Below are 19,343 nucleotides of genomic sequence, written 5' to 3'. Positions count from 1 at the left end.
TTTTAAAATACGTTTTAATGATTAATCAATTATATATACATGTGCACAGCTGGTATATGCATTTTAGGACTCCTTATTGAATTAAAAATTACATGACTGCACTTTCTTTTGTTTGGAAATCATGAATTTGTAACGCACTTGAATGCTCCATCAAAGAATTTATTATCACTGAACAATATATCGTCACATACATGTACATGCATGAGTGGGTAGTAGAGTCGATTCTAATGTTAAAAGTGAATGGAAGGCTTTTGGTTTGAATTAAAGATCATCCTTAACAGATGATAAAAAAAATAGGCGGATAGACAAGGTCATTGCGCAAACCAAACATCACTGTCCATTCAATACAACTCCTTTTATGATAATAATAACGATTTAAAAAAAACACGTTTCGCAATTAAAAGTATTTAAAAAGTACAGATCCGTGCATGGAACGATTCCCACCCACCCCTACCCTTCCTTTTGCTGTACATTTCCATACTTGTGTCCTTCATGGTGTATAAAAAAAAGAGGTGAAGTTCAGAAAAAAATAGGAAAATATTACTGTTTTTTCGATAAGGGTTTCCTCTCAAATTCATAAAGTGAGCATTGATTTTTATCTAAATGTCGGACGTTTCATACCTAGAAGTCTGCGGGTAATATCTATACTGGTGTTTGTCCCAGTTTTAAATTGTTTTTAGGCATTCAAAACACCCTAAAATGTCGAAAATCAGGGAACGAAATTAGATTTTCCACGGAGATGATTCACATTATCCAAACTGTTTCTGGAAGTTTTAAAATCAGAAATGACTACACCTCTACATGTAACACTGGGAGTGTGAAATTGCTCCGTGGGAATGGGGTGACCTCAGACGTCTTCATAGAGATGGGTGATCTTGGCCGGCTTTTATAGGGGAATAGACACGAATTTTTATTGATTGAAATTGTTAATTTTGTTAGTTAAGTCAATTAGAAATATCCTTGCACAGGATATACTTTGAATTTTGTAAACATAATACCCGGCTACCTACACATCGGTGTTTGTCAACATGCTTGTCATGGCCAGGAAACCACATGCAGAGGAGAGAACACCAAGATTTCTAAAACGTAAAGGAAAATCATTCAATATTTCGACATATGTTAATGAAATCAACTTAGAAAGCAAATACACACACACACACACAAAACCCAGAAATGTTTTGTTTTAGATTTTTTCTTTTAACCAAAGACGTAACCTTTGGCGACATACTGAATAGCTGTGTCACGTGTCATGTAACACGAGCACCAATAGAGCTCTAGCCCCTCCCTCCCACAAAAAGTCAAAGACGGCTACATTATAGATTGATTAATTAATGATGGTTTTACGCCGTTTGGCAACATTTCAGCCATTTTAAGGTGGTTAACTAATTCAAATATGTTTGGTTGTGGGTGATTGAGTTTCCCTGACGGCCCCCAGTGAGCCTACCCTTTTTCGAAAATCAGGGAAACGATCTTTTGCGTGCCAAGGGTGTTGTGATCCTTGACATGGGACACCGTTTAACGTTTCATCTGACGGACATCGCTACATTATTGCAGCGAGTTATGAACAGTTAAATTATAAGCTACGGCAGAAAACTTGTAGCAGTATTGTGTATACGCATGCATAAATAGTACCAAAACGTAAACTTCATGTTTGTTTGTCTTTAAATCTTACAATGTCAATTACATTCATATACAGGAAATAAAATGTTGGGTACACGGGTGATTGATTTACATGACATACTTGTCTGAACATTAAAAACGTAAACAAAATAGCGTGGATTGAAGAGAGCGAATGTGAATAGTTTAGCTAAATTTATTGCAAGTATTGACCATTGGTGAAGAACGAGAACTAGTAAATGGAAAGAAAAAAAAAACAAGAGGTCCACAGGCCTTGTCAGTCTGAGTACTACTGAAACGGTATCACTACTCCCAAGGGCTATGAAATCTATGAAAAAAATTCCTGTTCTGAATATCTAAGCTAAATTCTAATGTTCACCAACAGTATAAAACAAGATGTTTTCTTGAAACTTCAATGCCCTCAAAAGTGCATACACTGATGAAAGGCTTTACATAATATAATTGGTGTATGCACTGCATTAACATGAAAATATTAAAAGATATGACTAATTTGGACCCATCCTAGAGTCAAAACCCTGGGTTGTGAAATTCACCATTTTTGTACATCCTTTTCTGCTATTCCTAAGTATGCATTTAGATTTGATACAGTGTCAGCAAACTTACACATAAATATCATATACTACATATATGTTTGGCCCCACCCTGGGGGTCTGAACCCATAACCTGGGGATCATCAAATTTACAAAATTCGTAAAGGACTACCCTCTCTTTCTAAATATCCATTTAGTTTCAATTTAATATCAATAACACTATAAAGAAGATGTTTTTAAAGTGTTTTACACATAAACACAATATACATTTGTAGTAAGTTTGGCCCTGCTCTAAAGTCAGAGCCCCTACCCCGGGTAGATATGGCAAGAAATTGGTGCAGTTTCCAGTGTAACCTGGTTACAAATTTGCCATTTTAACCCTGATTCTGAAGTGAAGTAGGTGTATCTGTACCAGTAACCTTTTATTGTAGTGTAATCTGGTTACAAAATTGCCACCCAGGGAAACTGCTCCAATTTCTTGCCATATATGCTCCGGGAATCATGAAATTTACACATTTGGTAGGGGCATTCCTGCTCTACACCACTATACATTTAGTTTTTCTTACACGTGTGCGGTTCTTGAGAAGAAGATTTTTTTTAAATTGTGCAGTGTTTTGCCCCATCCCTAGGGCCCCAGGAATCCTGAAATTTACAATTTATGTCCCACTTGTTCCAAAGATGATTCATACGAAATTCGAAAAGAATTGGAATTATAGTTATTAAGAAGTTAAAAATGGCCAATTGTTACGCACGTCGCACGACGACAACCAATTGCAACTTGAAGTAAATATTAACTAGTATGGTAAATATTAGGATTTTTGACTTAGAATGAATACAGTAAAAAGAAATAGTCGTGCATGGTGAAAATAGTACTTCTATCATAGGCATTTTAGGCAAATGTTTACCCGAAGTAATTGTCACAAAATACGCAACAATTGTGATATACGTTCTTTTTCATACATCCTGTGTGGGATCGAATGCACAGGGCTTTCACAATAACGTGATTATGTTTGTGAAACTTTTGAAATTTCTTACCTTTCCCTTTCAAACTGAGATTTGTTCGCTATTTTTGTAACACTTTATAAAATGATTCATTTATGCTTTATTTAGTATTTTGCAAGGAACATCAAAAAACTTAGATTTGAAGATTAACTTAAAGAAACATCAGCTGTGAAAGTGATGGCAACCATTTTTTCTTAAATCTCTCAAAAGCATAGGAATACATCATTATTAATGACTAATAAAAACATTTATTTTGTACAAAAACAAGAGAGACCTAATAACATTACATTAGATAATTGCTTTACGTGTAAAGAAATATACAAGGAAGAATTACTGTCTTGCAAGACAATAATGATCTCATCAGCAAAATTACACATTCATGTTCCTGCTTTGAGGTTAAAAAGTGTTTGAAATAATTAAATATTGGTGTTATTACTGAAATATATAATATAGAGCAACATTGAATTAAATGTTTGGTGATAAAGTGTCCCTTTAATCTTTCAGTTTTGCAAATAATTTGTTTGTACAGACAAATTGAGACCGGTTACTTGACAACAATAAAACCCCAAAACCAGTTCTTTAATAAACCTGGAAGATAAAATACTTGGAGAAAGAACACTGGCTATACATGGACAGATGCATAGAGAAAGAATAAATAATGAATAGTACACGTAAATATTGAGAATATTTAATACACTTAGAAGTAACTTTTATGCAATGCTGATTATCATAAAGGTAATGGATATTTACTAATTCAACTTGAGGGAGACAATGTGTTAATTGTGATGTAGTACTGTTAACTGGTCTAAAAGATGAAATAACTTTATACATGGTTTAAAACACTTAACACATAATTTTACATGTAGGGGGCCATTTATGTAGAGAAATAAAGGAGATTGTACAAGTTATATATGATATTTTTGTAGTCCTCATATTTTCCTTATTATATGAAATTTTACAATTGTTGTACATTTTCAAAATCAACATAAAGTGGATAAATTTCCCCAGATTTTAAAGGCAATTAGTCATGAATGTCATTTACAGAGATTGCATTTGCAACACTGTGCAATGAAAATGCCTCCAGACTGATGATGTCATTTGTGTTGGAACAGCAGTTGGTATTGCATTCCATGATTCAAAGTAATATTTCTTTCATCCCCGTGCTAACGATTGCAGTGGTTTACCGTCGAAATCTGGAAAATATATTCTTAGTATTTTTTGACAATTGAGATTTGTGTTACATTGTAATCTACAAACGTTATAGCATCCTCTTTGTCACCTTAAGAAATTAAGTATGATTTACATCACATTGTTCTAAACAAACCAAAATGAAGCATGGTGCAACTTTCAGTATCCACTCTTATTTTCACATCTGATGACATAAAACAAAATGCTTATACTTTCCCGAAAACCCGCCGTAGTTATTAAACGCAGACTATCTATTAATATTTATCAAATTCATTTTATAATTAATGCAGGGGCCTCCGTGGCCGAGTTGTTAGAGCATCGCGCTCAAAATCACATCGCCTCTCACCTCTCGCGCCGGTAAGTGAGAAAGTTTCCCAGTTCACATTGGGAAGGTCGGTGGTCTCTTCCCATGTACATTGTATCTGAGTTCTAAAACTGGGCGCCACCAGATAACTGAAAAATTGTTGAGTGTGGCGGAAAACATCAAAAGAAATAAAATAGAAAATAATTAATGCATATCTATCGAAAAATGACAGTACTTCCATTGTGCAAATTCTACTAAATACAAATCCATGAAAATTCGACCAAAATATCATATAATATATCAAGCCCAATGGGGAAACAGAGATGAAATTCCTTGAAGTGTGGGACCAAAACAAACTCTGAAAACTTGGCACAATATACTACTCCAAGTCATAATTATGTAGGTCTTTTTATTTCATAAGAAAAACTTGTGTTAACCGTTCGATAGGCGGCTAGCAAATGACCACCTGAACACACAATCGTGACCATGCCCTTTTGAATAACAGGTAAGGATAACGTCAGATAGCTCCACAAGTGGGGATGACTCAAGACCGTCCCAAAGGTGTCTAATGGTCCCATGACGTTATCAACTCTAAACGAATCCCAGACAACACCTCCACCTCCTATTACTGTTGGGTGTTGCTAAAACGAAGAACGGGGAATCAAGAATTATAATTAATTAATAAGTTGACACCAAAAATCGGGCAAATATTCTTTATTTTAATTACCAGTGCCTAAAAAACTTTATCTCAAAGTTTTGCACTATAAATTGATTAAGCAAAGTTAAATGTTTGTATATAAGTTCACAAAGCTTTTTACAAGAATCTTGCAAACAATCAATAACAAACAATTAAGATCTAACTTTTTTTTTCAAATCACTTTTTTCGAAAAAATCAAACAAATATCTTCAGTACCTGAATTACTGTGTTGTAGTTTACAACTGAGGTCATATACAGTTCATTTCAAAATACAGGTGTACTAAGAGCATATTCTGCACACACCTGATTTCCTGTATCTGCAAACACCTTGCTTCCGGTATATATATCTCAATCTCATCTGTACATGTATATGGATTAATGATCGACTTCCTGGAGTTTTTACCCCGTGGCTTCACAATTTGCTGTTGAAATTAGCCAAACAGCCTTACGTAAAGTCTTACTGTTACAAATATCGGCCTTTTGAAGGGACTGGTTCACGGTTTTTTAATCAAAAATTTATTTTCTGTGTTGAACACTAAAAATATAACTCATTTAATGTTAATGGCCAATATTTTGACCTTCTGAATGCAATAACAGAAGCAATATTTTAGCCTTAACTTTGTGCTATTTAAACTAAATAGATATGTCGAAGGAGCAGGTAACCCTTTAATAAAATTACCAATTTCATGATCCCAGGTATATGGGTTTTGGTACCAGGGTGGAACAAAAATGGTCATGATGATTATATGTGTGTGAATTACAATTTGAGAAGAAATACAAAAAAGGTTGGGGTTTTAGATCAAATATTGGAGTTTATGGTCAAAAAACAACATTTTCATTAAGAAATGCTTAAGTAAAGACACATGAGAGACACTGTTGCCTCCTGTATAGCAAGGTCATGAAAAATCCTTGGTACAAACAGAAAAATCTTGTCGCAAAAAATACACATGCATGCAAAATATGAAAAGCATGGGCGTTAAAGTTGTGGCCAAGATTACAGTTTTCGAAGGATCAAACGGTCATGATGTCAAACAAAATTTATATCAAAAGAAAGGTGTTGCTTCAAGGCATACATGTACACGTGTTCATTCTTTCTTTATTTCCTCCCATGGGAGATTGCATGAACAATTACAGAAATTACATCATTAGAGTATTACACATATTCATATATACAAAGGAAAAGGATATGAGATTTGTACATAAGAAGAAAGTTGAGTACAAAATAAGTACAGGCGATATATAGCTAATTAGAATTGAACACCGGAAATGGTGAAAAACCTGCAGTTATGTAAGACGTAACTGTCTGTTGTAACATGCTGCTGCATCCCTCAGGAAGCGGAAGTTCAGAAGATGCAAGCCGGGTTCGTCATAATGGGAAAGATTAACTGTGAACATTCTAGCACCTAATAGAAAAAGATATAGATCTTGATGACAGAGACCGCAAAGTTCAGCACTGAGCACAATATCAAGGTCAATTACTGTATTCCACCAAGCATCTTGGATAGCGACTGTTCCTACGCAAGTGGTCGAAACGTGTTCAAAAACGTTTGTGAAATATTTGCCACAGATGAGACAAGATGTCGGAGGAGAGTGTGGAAAGGACCATAGCTTAGTAATAAATTTGCAAATCTCTATTTCATGAATGTCAGATGGAATTTTCCAGATAGTCTGTGGAGGTCGCCCTGCCGTTATTTTGTTGAATTGTTGAAAAGAAGGATCCGAGAGCATCCGTTTGTGCCTTGAATCTAGATGGAAATCAATTATTGCTGTTTTGACGCTTGTTTTCCACAAACTCTTTGGAGGAAAGTAACCATCTTGCAGATAGAGTAGAAAATGCCGGTGGAGGTTATACTTATAGAGTAGATTAAAAACATCGTGGATAAAACCAAAATGTTTGAGTTCCGGAGACTGTAGGTAAGTAAAAAGTCGTTGAAGAAATATCTTCTTGGTAAGGGTTTTAGTGTCTAATTCACATAACCGACCAAGAAATAATAGTTTTCTTTTGTCTATTTCAGAAGAAATCGGAAGAAGTCCAAGTAAGGATTCACAAATGTCAGATCGAGTAACTTTTGGTAAACCCATTGCATGCTTGCAAATGAAGTGCTGTAAGGTATTAAGGGCCTGCAGATCTCGTTGGCATAAATCGCTCCAGAGTTCACATCCGTATAGGGTGGAAGGGAGAACAATTCTGTTGTACAAACGCGATACGGCATCAGGGTTAAGGTGTTCTTGTATTTTGAGTGCATAGTAGGCTTGTCGACCTTTCCTACACGCGTTGGCAATTTTCTCAGTATGAACAAGCTTGGATTGAAGAAGAATTCCAAGATGGTTATAAGTTTTGGATAGGTAGACAGGTTCAGTGCCGAGATACCATATGGGGGAAGCATTGTTTTTTGCTGTTGAGGGGGAGAATCGAAGAACACTAGATTTGTCGGCATTAAATTGGAATCTCCAGTTTTTATATCAAAAGAAAGGTGTTGCTTCAAGGCATACATGTACACGTGTGAAATATGAAAGTCCTATTCCCATCCACTTAAAAGCTATGGCTAAGGTTAATGTTTTTGCGAAAAGACAGACGAAAAACATATGCCCACCGAATAGGGTAAAAAAATATATATGAATCTTTATCATTCAACAAAGACAATATGAAAAACGTATTCTAACGTTAGACTAAAAACAGTTACATACAATTTTAATAGTTTATTTCTATAAATAAGTAAATTTATTTTCTGCAGTAGTCATAGTTTTTAAATGAATTGTTTACTATATCGCTAAAATACACATGTCATTTTAAATCATTAGAAGTCAAATCAAGATGTTTGTGAGGAGAGACAATCTTGAAAAAGCAGTTTTCAAATTTCATTATGCTTTGTCTTCCTAAAAAATACATTAATATTATCAAGACTGAATTTCAGAAACCAATCATTAGGTCTAGTAATGCAAGGGAAAAATTTGACTCCATCTGCCCACTCATTGGAACTTTGCGAGTTCAATATCAACGAAAGAAATCCAACATATTTTTGTATTGATTATGGTCAGAATCTTAAAACCTATTCTTCGTTTCGAAAAACGGGTAACCGTGTGTTGATGTACTTATACTAAAGTATGATGACTTTGTTATTTCAAATTTTGACAGTATGCCTTCGAATTTAAAAGCAACTTTAGGTTTTTAAAAAGATAATTCTATTTGTTTAGTATTTCTAAAGTTTTGAGTAAAAGAAAATCGGGATTTATCTCAAACTGTTTTGATCATTTAAATGTCCATAATTATATTGATTCAGAAAAAACAGATGAAAAGACCGTGTACTCAAACAACGAAGAACCGGCTGCATTATTTGGTATCTTACAGTGACCTCCCGTTGACATTGTGTTCATAAATCTTCTCTACAACCTCTCATTTGTAAGATCAACAAAATGCATGGTCATCTAAAGCAGTAAGGTCTCTATCTAAATTGGAAATATCATGCTCCCAGGGTCGAGGTTCTGACTCCAGGGTGGAGCCAATCTTACTTTAATGCTAATGAAACTAAATAGATATTTCGAAGGAGCATGTAACTTTTTAACAAAATTTCCAATTTCATGATCCCAGGGATAATACCACCTTCAGACTCATGGATTTTCTTACGAGTCCTTACGGATCTCCGACTCGTAGTCAGTCGCAAGCATTCGTAAATCACTCGTCGGTATCTGTTAAAAACTCGTCACAACTCGCACACACTCGTAAGGATCCGTGAAAGTAGGGCCAAATTTTTTGACATGTCAAACAAAATTAACGGTTGTCCACGGATTTCATTTTCCGTAAATAACTTGTAACAATCTGTAAGTCTATTTCGTATGGGCGTAAAATCACAACATTCTAAAAGAATGTGATGTATAGTTAATGTACAGTCACAAGATATGCATTCAGGCTGAGGTTCTCTGTTTAGTAGGTAAGAATGTGTCAATTTTGAATGTCCGATGCGTATTCTTGAAATAATCACTTCGTCTTGGCGTTTCATTACGATGTTACACGATTTGTTTACTTTGTTTTGAATAGAATTAAGTTTACTTGTGTCACAGAAATCCCAATAGATTTGCCAAACAGAATTTACATATAGTTTTATGAAATATTTAAAATCAGTGTATGGAATTTTGAAATGTACAATATCACCTTGAAGTGCATTTTTGGCCGCTTTGTCAGCTTTGATGTTGCCATGGATACCAATGTGACTTGGGATCCAGCAGAACTAAACTATTTTACCTTGTTTAGTTAAAAGATAGTACCGGTGTAAGATATCTGAAATATATACAAATCCGATTCAGCATTAAAAGTATAGAATTGGGCTAACTACACGTCCGACAAAAGCAACGCTTATAAATGTGTAAATCGGAGAACGCTGTGTACCGTAGCCATTTTTTATGTGCCTTTTTAACAAATACACGTACATTGTCAATGAAGTGGTTCATCAAGTCGTATAACGTAACCACAGGTAACTGCAAGTATATGTTAATCTTCACAATGTACCTAGGAAGAAACCACCGACCTTCCGCAAGTAAACTGGGAAACTTCCGCATTTAGGAACCGGTCAATATGTATTCGGGGGTTGGGACCGGTGCATTCCATATCTCCATTTTAACAAGATTGCTACGCATAGCCATATGTCCCCGCCGCCGCCAAAAAGTTGAAGCACAAAAGTCCCGTAACTCCTGTATAATTTGTAAAATCTAAATTGTGGAATATTATCAACTACATATTGTGACTAACAATCTTGCAAAATTTGAACGAAATCCATTGAGCGGTTTCTGAGGAGTAGTGTCCACAAAGTTAAGTGGGGCGGACAGACGCACGGACACCGGTAAAATTGAAAAGGGTTATACACATGCATCATTTAATAGATAGTAGTATGATCAATTCAAAATATTGAGCAGACATCCATTGAGCGGTTTCGGAGTAGTTGCGTCCACAAAGTGTTCCTATAGTGTAGAATTTACAAATTCAACAAAGTCCCATAACTCCTATAAAAAATGTCGAATCAAAATGCCGACACAATATGACCAACTACGTATGGTGACTAACAATGCTACAAAATATGAACAAAATCTATTGAGCGGTTTCTGAGGAGTTGCGTCCACAAAGTGTTCCTGTAGTCAATTTCAACCAAGTCCCATAAGTCCTGTAAAATTTGTCGAATCAAAATGCTAGCACAATGTGATTAATTACACATGGTGACTAACAATCCAACAAAATCCATTAAACGGTTTCTGAGGAGTAGCGTCCACAAAGTTAAGTGGGGCGGACAGACGAACGGACACCAGTAAAATTGAAAAGGGTTATACACATGCATCATTTAATAGATAGTAGTATCATCAATTCAAAATATTGAGCAGACATCTCCCTAATATGTCAAAAGTGTATTGACCATGTGACCTAAACATCAATAGATGTCATCTACTCCCATATGCTGTACCTGTGTACTAAGTTTGGTGTCAATCAAGTGAATAATTCTTACAATATAGGATACATTATATTACTATGTCCAATTTAATCTTTGACGTTTGACCATGTGACCTCAAAATTAATAGGGGTCATCTTCTCCTGAAGATGTACCAGTGTATTAAGTTTGATGTCTGTCAAGCAAAGGGTTCTCAAGATATTGAGAGGACAGTATATTCCTAAGTCCAGTTTGACCCTTGACCTTGTGACCTCCAAATCAAGAGGGGTCATCTCCTAAAGATGTACCAGTGTACCAAGTTTGTTGTCTATCAAGCAAAGGGTTTTTAAAATGGAACTAGAAATATTGGGGGTTAGAGATCAACTTCTTAAATTATTGGCGAAAATACTGGATTTTTATACAAAATTTCGAGTAAATTAGGTTAGACTTCTTTAAGAATCGGTATTCTGTTTGGAAAAAATATATCAACCAAATCAATAAATTACAACATTTGAACTAGTTCAAAGTCTCAGCTACTTGTATCATACAGCTGTATGTACAGTGATTCATTTTAATGGTATACATGATACATGTATGTGTAGAAACTACATTTCCAGCAAAAGAGGTTTTCATTTGTGTATAATGACATACATAAATTTTATGACGTGATTGTATATATATATTGGTTACGAAAGCCTATTAGTATCATGTAAAAAATTTAATTCACATTCCATTATCTCGTAATTACGAGAAAAGATCTCGTTATTACGAGAAAAGATCTCGTTATTACGAGATAATCATCTCGTAATTACGAGAAAAAATCTCGTTATTACGAGAAAAGATCTCGTTATTACGAGAAATGATCTCGTAATTAAGAGATAATTATCTCGTAATTACGAGAAAAGATCTCGTAAATACGAGAAAAGATCTCGTAATTACGAGATAATGGAATGTGAATTAATTTTTTTTACAAGATCTCGTAATTACGAGAAAATATTGATATAAAACCGAGTTGCACAACTTATGGATAATCTTGGAAACGTTTGATACTATTTCCCTCTTTGTTGATTGGTCAGGAAATCGAAATGATCTCATTCAAAGTGTGTGTGACGGTACATATTGTCGTCCGGTGTCGCATGATTTAGCAACGCTAAATACCGATAATTTTCGTTCCGGGTTATCATTTATGTTCCGGTCCGCGTAAGTTTAGTTGCGGTCATAATCACACTAGAAACATGAAATGCATATGTTTACGCACATTTTTTGTGGGTTTTATTTCGTTCATCGGGTTATACAATAATCAAAGACAAATATCATTAGAACCAGAATATTTGTACGTCTATTTTTGTGTTTTCAAAATTTGTCAGATCAATAGGTGTTCATTTTTGTTTTATTACGGAGGTTTGATCTCCAATTCAAAGGATTGTAAACTGGAGGTGTGAAACATGTATATATGTAGATAGAGTTGTTACATGACTCCTTCTACAATATGTACCGACACAAACCCTCACCATTATTAGATGTACATGTAGCAACAGGTACTGATCTACATGTAGGAATGAGACTTCTTGAGCTAAGTTTGGATTTTTATTTATCTATTATATTTTTACAAATTTAGATTATATACTCAAATGTATGCAATATTTTTCATATTTATTGATCAATGCCAACATATATCTTTAATGATCAAATAATTTCGCACTGGTTACTTAAGATATTGAGTACGCGCGTGTGTGTGTGTGTGTGTGTGTGTGTGAGAGAGAGAGAGAGAGAGAGAGAGGAGAGAGAGAGAGAGAGAGAGAGAGAGAGAGAGAGCACTAGTCCCTGTACATGCATGTTAGTAAAAACAAAAGATGCTTACACTTAAAGTGCTAGATAGTGGTTTGTTGAAATAATATTTTCATATTATAGATATTTTAAATTGAAATTTATAAATATATAAAATAAAACAAGTGAAACATGTAATCATTTAATGAGATTAACAAAAAGGCGATCACGGCCTCCATTAAAATTGGTATTGGAATCGTACAAGAATTCCAAATATTCATTCGCATTAAACAATTCAGCATTTAACCACAGCTAAATATTCTCTACAGAGATACCACCCTTCCGATCTATCGCGGCCGGCGACAATGTATTCCCATGTTTAATGTCTCTGACGACAGTATGTACTGTGATGCAAAAAATATGCCTTGTCTCAGCGCATATTATCGTCAGCGACAATATGTAGTATATGTACCAATGGACAATATGTACCGTGAAGGTACGTGCATATCGTCGCCGAGGATGATATGTTCCAAACGACAATATGTACCAGCATGGTGTGCACTTAACGATGGAATTACAAGAATCTTGAACTTTCAAATTTATACAGTTACACTAAGCATTATGATAGTTTAACTTTATTATTAGCTTATATCATCGTAAAATTTAATTGATTTAATTAATTGATAGTGCAGAAACCTACAATAATAAATCGTCGTTTTCTTTCCATTGTACTTTAAATGCATGAATAAATTAAACTTTCGTTCGGTAAGTTAACTTTCTAAAAATTCTATTGGTCTACTTGGCATGCTTTGAATGGAAAGTAATTTCTTATATTTAAAACAGCATCCAAAACACCTGACGGAATGAGGAGAGGAGAGCTTATATAAAGAAAAATATCATGTGACCAATATTTACATATTTTTCTCGTAATTTCGGGATAATTATCTCGTAATTACGAGATCTTTTCTCGTAATAACGAGATAATTATCTCGTAATAACGAGATCTTTTCTCGTAATAACGAGATAACTATCTCGTAATAACGAGATAATTATCTCGTAATAACGAGATCTTTTCTCGTAATTACGAGATAACTATCTCGTAATAACAAGATCTTTTCTCGTAATTACGAGATATGGGAATGTAAAATTTTTTATATGATACTAATAGGCTTTCGAAATTGGTTGTTATTTTACTTGCCACTAAAAAATAGTTCACTCATATACAAATGCAGACATGATAGATGTAGTAAGATATTGAAAAACTGCGACTTTCCAAAACAAGAGAAACTGCGACTTTCAAAAACAAGAGAAACTGCGACTTTCAGAAACAAGCTAGGCTCTTCCTTGGGGCTTTTCATCATGAGAACAACACTAAAGGATTCATAAAAATAATTGTTACAGGAATTCAAAAGATGAAAAATCACATAAACGGTTTTTTGTAGTGTGAACTTTCTCTCGGAACCCGGTCACCAGGAACCATTTATCTATAACGGTGGAAGAAATAAGCAAAAATAGCAAAGATATATTCAAAAGCGGATATTAATGAAATTCGCAAACATACCAAATAAACAATGAAGAATAGATGAAACCCCATTATTCGGAGTCACTGAACTTTGTACTTTAAAAAAGCATATATTCTGTCTGGAAAACGGTTTACATCATATCTTTTTAACAATTTGACTTGATATTTACTTGCTTAAGAAAAGCAAACAGAAACAGCCACATTGATTATGGTCAGAGTTCTAAAAGATATTCCTCGTTTCGAAAAATGGGAAATCGTGTGTTGATGTACTTTTACTAAAGTACATGAATGATAATTCTGGTTATTTCAAAATTTGACGGTATGCCTAGGAATTTTTAGAGCAAAGTGACGCATTTAATTTTTGAAAGAATTTCTAGCAATTTTGTATCGCATTCGGCAAAGGTTTGAGTAAAAGAAAATCGGGATTGATGTCAAAGAGCTTTGATCATTCAAATATCCTTAAAAACATTTAGAAGTGAAAAAACAGATGAAAAGATCGTTTACGAAGAGCCGGCAGCATTCTTTGGTATCTTGCAGTGACTTTCCATACTCTTTCATATAGGAATAATGTGCAAATTCAAGTTCTGGATGCTAGCATTCAGTACATTTGTCGCCTTATGCATAACGTTGTCAAAAGGTCAGTGCGCAATGTTTCGATTGATTTCATGTTTTACTGTTTTAGCCGTTTTCTAGATGTTTCAGTCATGATTTGACACATTCATTTCGTCATCATTTCAAGGAAAAGGTTTAATTTGTATACAATGATAGCAACTACTATATCAATCAATCAGGCAATAATATTTTGCAGGGAAAGTATTTGTATATAGGGGTAAACTTTGTATGTTTTAAATTATTTGTTCCTTACAATTTATATTTTGTAATTTAACGTGTTTGTAGTTTTAATTTTTATACTGTTTACCACTGGAAAAAGAAACCATAGGTAAATGTATACATAAATATTTTCATTTACAATTACATCCGATAGCAAAAAATACTATATATTCCTAAATGTACGCGAGGAATTTATTATCGTGTAATTTCGCGAGAAACATCGCTCGCAAAAAAATATTTCTCGTTTTTATTTTTATATTGCTACATCTGTAAAATACATGCAAAAACACTTAATCAACAGAGCACTCGCGAAATTATTTTCTCGCGATTTGACGTCCATGAGTCATTTCGCGATAAGTACTCGCGTAAAATAAAGAATCTTAGACAGTGTTTATCCTGAAGCAGATTAAATGATCATTAATGGTTGGTCAGTTGTGTATTGTTCGAGAATCCCCCCCCCCATATGGAGACATCACCATTGCCAGAGAAGGGCTGTAAAATTTTGGCCTGTGCTCGGCGCTAACGGCCTTTGAGCAGGGAGGGATCTTTATCGTGCCATACGTACTGTGAGACGGGGTCTCGGTTTGTGCGGTCTCATCCGAAGGACCACCCCATGTATTCTCCTCTTACGACAAGCAAGAGGTATTAAGGACCTATTCTAACCCGGATCCCCACGGGACCATCTTTAATTGTGGTAATTCTATCCCGTATATCATTATCCTTTCGTGTAAGATACTCGAATCTACTTGGCCGAAAAACGTTTCAAAAATCATATTTACCCGTGGGAGTAAAGCATTCCAGGGTGATAGTATGTGGCAACGGGAAACGGCACTTGGTATCTAGTGATATTACAGTATAATTTTTAAAAACTATCAATTAAGAGTAGTAACATGAAAATGATATATAATTCAATTTCAGAATAACCATCTATATATTTTGTAAATTTCAAGTCTTAATGGAATTAAATTTTGGTTTAATACATGTAATTACGATATATTATTCATATTAATAATCATAGTTTATAATTTGTCCAAACCGGTCTGTAAATAAAATACTCCGGTGCTCCAGTGTTGTCAGTTCTGGTCCTAACATCTTTAACACTATAATCTTTAAAAAAAACCCATGTCATTTGGGAAACAAGATATATTAGACAAATATATTCTTAAAAGAAATTGAAATGACCAAACTTCAGAAATACCGCTATTTTTTTTTTATTATTGTTATTTTTTTTTTATTTTTTTTTTTTTAGATTTGAACCGAACCAGAGAAAAAAGTACCGATTCCGATCAAAATTGAGCGAAATTACTAAATTAAACATATTGTTGCTAAATTTCCTCTTTTCATCAACACATTAGCTTCTTTTATAATTTCATTTAATTTGTAAACCATTTTACATCAAAGAAAAGTAGTTTTCTTACTACAAAAAATTGCAACATTTCTGACTTTTGGCCATTTCATTTCAATTTCTTTCTAAATAATGCTTTTTAAAGATTTAAAAAAAAAACACCAAATAACGTAATTTCAATTTTAATAAAATTTTATTTGAAATATTAATCGGTCTACCCGAGTCTTTTAGGCATATATTATTAGATTTTCATATCATCCATCAAATCACAGCGAAATTTGAATTCTAAAATCTCTTACTTGCAAACAAAACACCTTTATCATTCCGAAAAAACTCACCTGAAATAATTGAGAACTCGTATCAAGTTTCAAATTTTATTTTTTTTCATTCGCTGTTAACACAACATAGAGAACATATTAAACAAGCATTCAAAAACAATATTCACGCATGTACAAGTAATTCATATAAATATACATTCAACCCGGAGGGTTTACTCTCTCGATAATTAATTGTGTATATTTACACAATTTTTAAAGTAATTTTTCATTTTTGGTTGCAATAGATTATGAACTTTTATAACATTAGGTTTAATCTAAAATATTTCTGGTATATAATGTCCCCTAATATTTAAAGGCTAAATCAGAACAAATAAGAATATAATGCATCTCATCTCCAATATCAGAACTGCAAATGTTACATTTTCTTTGATTTCAATCTATATCTAGCCACCTTCCCTTTTCTATAAGTAATTTATGATTTGTGGTTCTAAACCTGATTAATATACGTTGTTTTTGTGTTGAAATATTCGACAATACATGTATATATTCTTGACATTTAAAAGTAAGATTCGTAAAAAGTCTTTAAGTTATGCCTTTAGAAGATTCGTTACATTTAGATACCCAGTGTTGAATAAACTCATCTTTCAATCACACTGTTGAGGGTGGAATCATTCATACAAGGTACGTATCGAATAAGATTTTAGTGTAATGAGTCCCCTTAATTAACCTGGAGGCACTCGACGATTCGTCATGGTCCGACGCATTCAGTTTACACAAGGCCCCCGTTGCTTGTATTTAATTCCCGGGATAATTATCCTGGTTGAATCTACTGAAGATTTATTGTTGAATGATTTTTTTATGTACTGTACGCAGTGGGAATTTAATTTTAATGTTGAAACTTTTTCTCTCAAAGGGTCTTATGTTGAAGAATTTTTTTTTATTATAATGGAAGTACATGTGTATTATTGAGACTGTGAAAGAATTCAAATAACTAGGTATTGTGTTTGTCAGGTCAGGTTCTTTTTGCAAAGCTAAGAAACATCTATGCGAACAAGCCCAGAAAGCTATGTTAAAAAAATCAGATATTTAAAATAACCAGTTAAGCGTCAACATAATCTACATGACAAAGTAATTTTAGCCGTTTTAATTTACGAGTTTGAGATTTCGGTATAATAATAATAATGATAAAATTTATATAGCGCCTTATATAAAACAAATTACTCTTAGGTGCTTCCCAAGGGTAAGACACAAATAAATGAAATTAAATGACGGTATGACATAATAACTAATAATAATAACGACGTTTTGTCTATTAACAATAACTTTCATTCATATGTTGATTCGATATATCCCTGAGAGCTCGAAATAAAAGACACCACAGAGTCGTCCACTTCTGTTTCATACTTAAGATATTTTATTGAAAGTAGACATTAACGGCAAACTGACAACTCAATTGTATGGCAATTGTATCAGCTTCTCCATCGTCAACTTTCCATATTTATGTAGCAATATTCCATTATCACCTGCATATGGTGTTTATATCTCTCAACTGATTCCATACGCAAGAGCTTGTTCGGCATATAGTCAGTTTTTAAATCGAGGCAAGCTACTAACAAACAAGTGTATGGTATAGGGGTTTCAAAAGTCTCGATTGAAGTCGGCATTTGGCAAATTCTCTGGTCGTTATAACGATCTAGTCCGTCAATACAACTTGTCTTTGCTGTCTGACATGTTTTATACCGATTGCTAGGCCGTTCTTGGCACACTAACTTTGACCACGGATAACTCCCGTTTACCTGATCACGACATACATATGTAAGGCTCATGGCGGGTGTGACCGGTCGACAGGGGATGCTTACTCCTCCTAGGCACCTGATCTCACCTCTTGTGTGTCCAGAGGTCAGTGTTTGCCCAACTATCTATTTTGTATTGCTTATAGGAGTTATGAGATTGATCACTATTCGTTATCTTCATCTTTCATAACATCTTCTATCTGTAAATATATTAAAATAAAACACTATCATTAAGTCTTGATTGGGGGGGGGGGGGTGTGATAAACAAAGCAGTCACATATTACACATGTTAAAATCTAAAATATCATAAATTATAGAAGTTCTCCAATCAAAATTTTTGAATTTTTTTGTTTTGTTTGAGAAGATGGCATATGACGAAGCGGGGATGTTTTCCTGTATATATTAATTACTCATTTCTTATTGGGCCAACTTACCATCTAGCCATGAAAACAAGATAGTAAATATTTTTTACAAATATCTATAAACACAGTACTATAATCAGAGCTCCAGATAATTTTTTACCACGAAGAGTATTTACCCCCTGATTTTCAAATCAATGAGTATTTTGCTTTTCAGAAGAAGTCAAAAGAATATTTTGTAATTTACTGATTATCTTTGCTGTTTTGCCACTAGTACAGAATTGGATCGTAATCATGTGACTGGGTGTCTGACATATTAAATTTCAATACCTCAATGATAATAGGTAATTCGTATTTATATTATACTACATGTATCACAAGTATGCATTACTTTGGGGGTGTAAAACGTATTTAAATTCGCTAATGCGTAATTGTACGCATGATTTTCAACTTAAAATGCGTATCTGGTCAAATTAAACGAGTATTTACGCTGATACGCATCTTATCTGGAGCTCTGTCAAAATTCCATGGTTTGAATGAATTTATAGAATTCTGAACATATGTGGCAGAAATTTTTCAAAGGGGGGGGGGTTGAAGAGGAACTGCAGGGGTGGATCCAGGAATTGCGGTTACGGGGGGCGCCACTTTATGAGGCAGAGGGTTTGGGGACCACCTTGA

At 34.1% G+C, this 19,343-nt stretch overlaps 1 protein-coding gene across 1 annotated transcript in view; it reads left to right on the top strand.

Annotated features, from left to right (window-relative positions):
* Positions 1 to 14,626: 14,626 nt before the first annotated feature.
* Positions 14,627 to 19,343, top strand: part of LOC125647288 (protocadherin Fat 4-like) — a 38,481-nt gene continuing 33,764 nt past the window's right edge. The window contains exon 1 of the mRNA XM_048873973.2: positions 14,627 to 14,696. Within this exon, the coding sequence (XP_048729930.2) occupies positions 14,627 to 14,696 (70 nt within the window). The remainder of the gene's footprint in view (positions 14,697 to 19,343) is intronic.

Source organism: Ostrea edulis, chromosome 6, assembly GCF_947568905.1.
Source record: "Ostrea edulis chromosome 6, xbOstEdul1.1, whole genome shotgun sequence".
Lineage (NCBI taxonomy): Eukaryota > Metazoa > Mollusca > Bivalvia > Ostreida > Ostreidae > Ostrea > Ostrea edulis.
The sequence above is the reverse complement of the archived record's forward strand: the minus strand, read 5'-3'. Positions and strand labels throughout refer to the sequence as shown.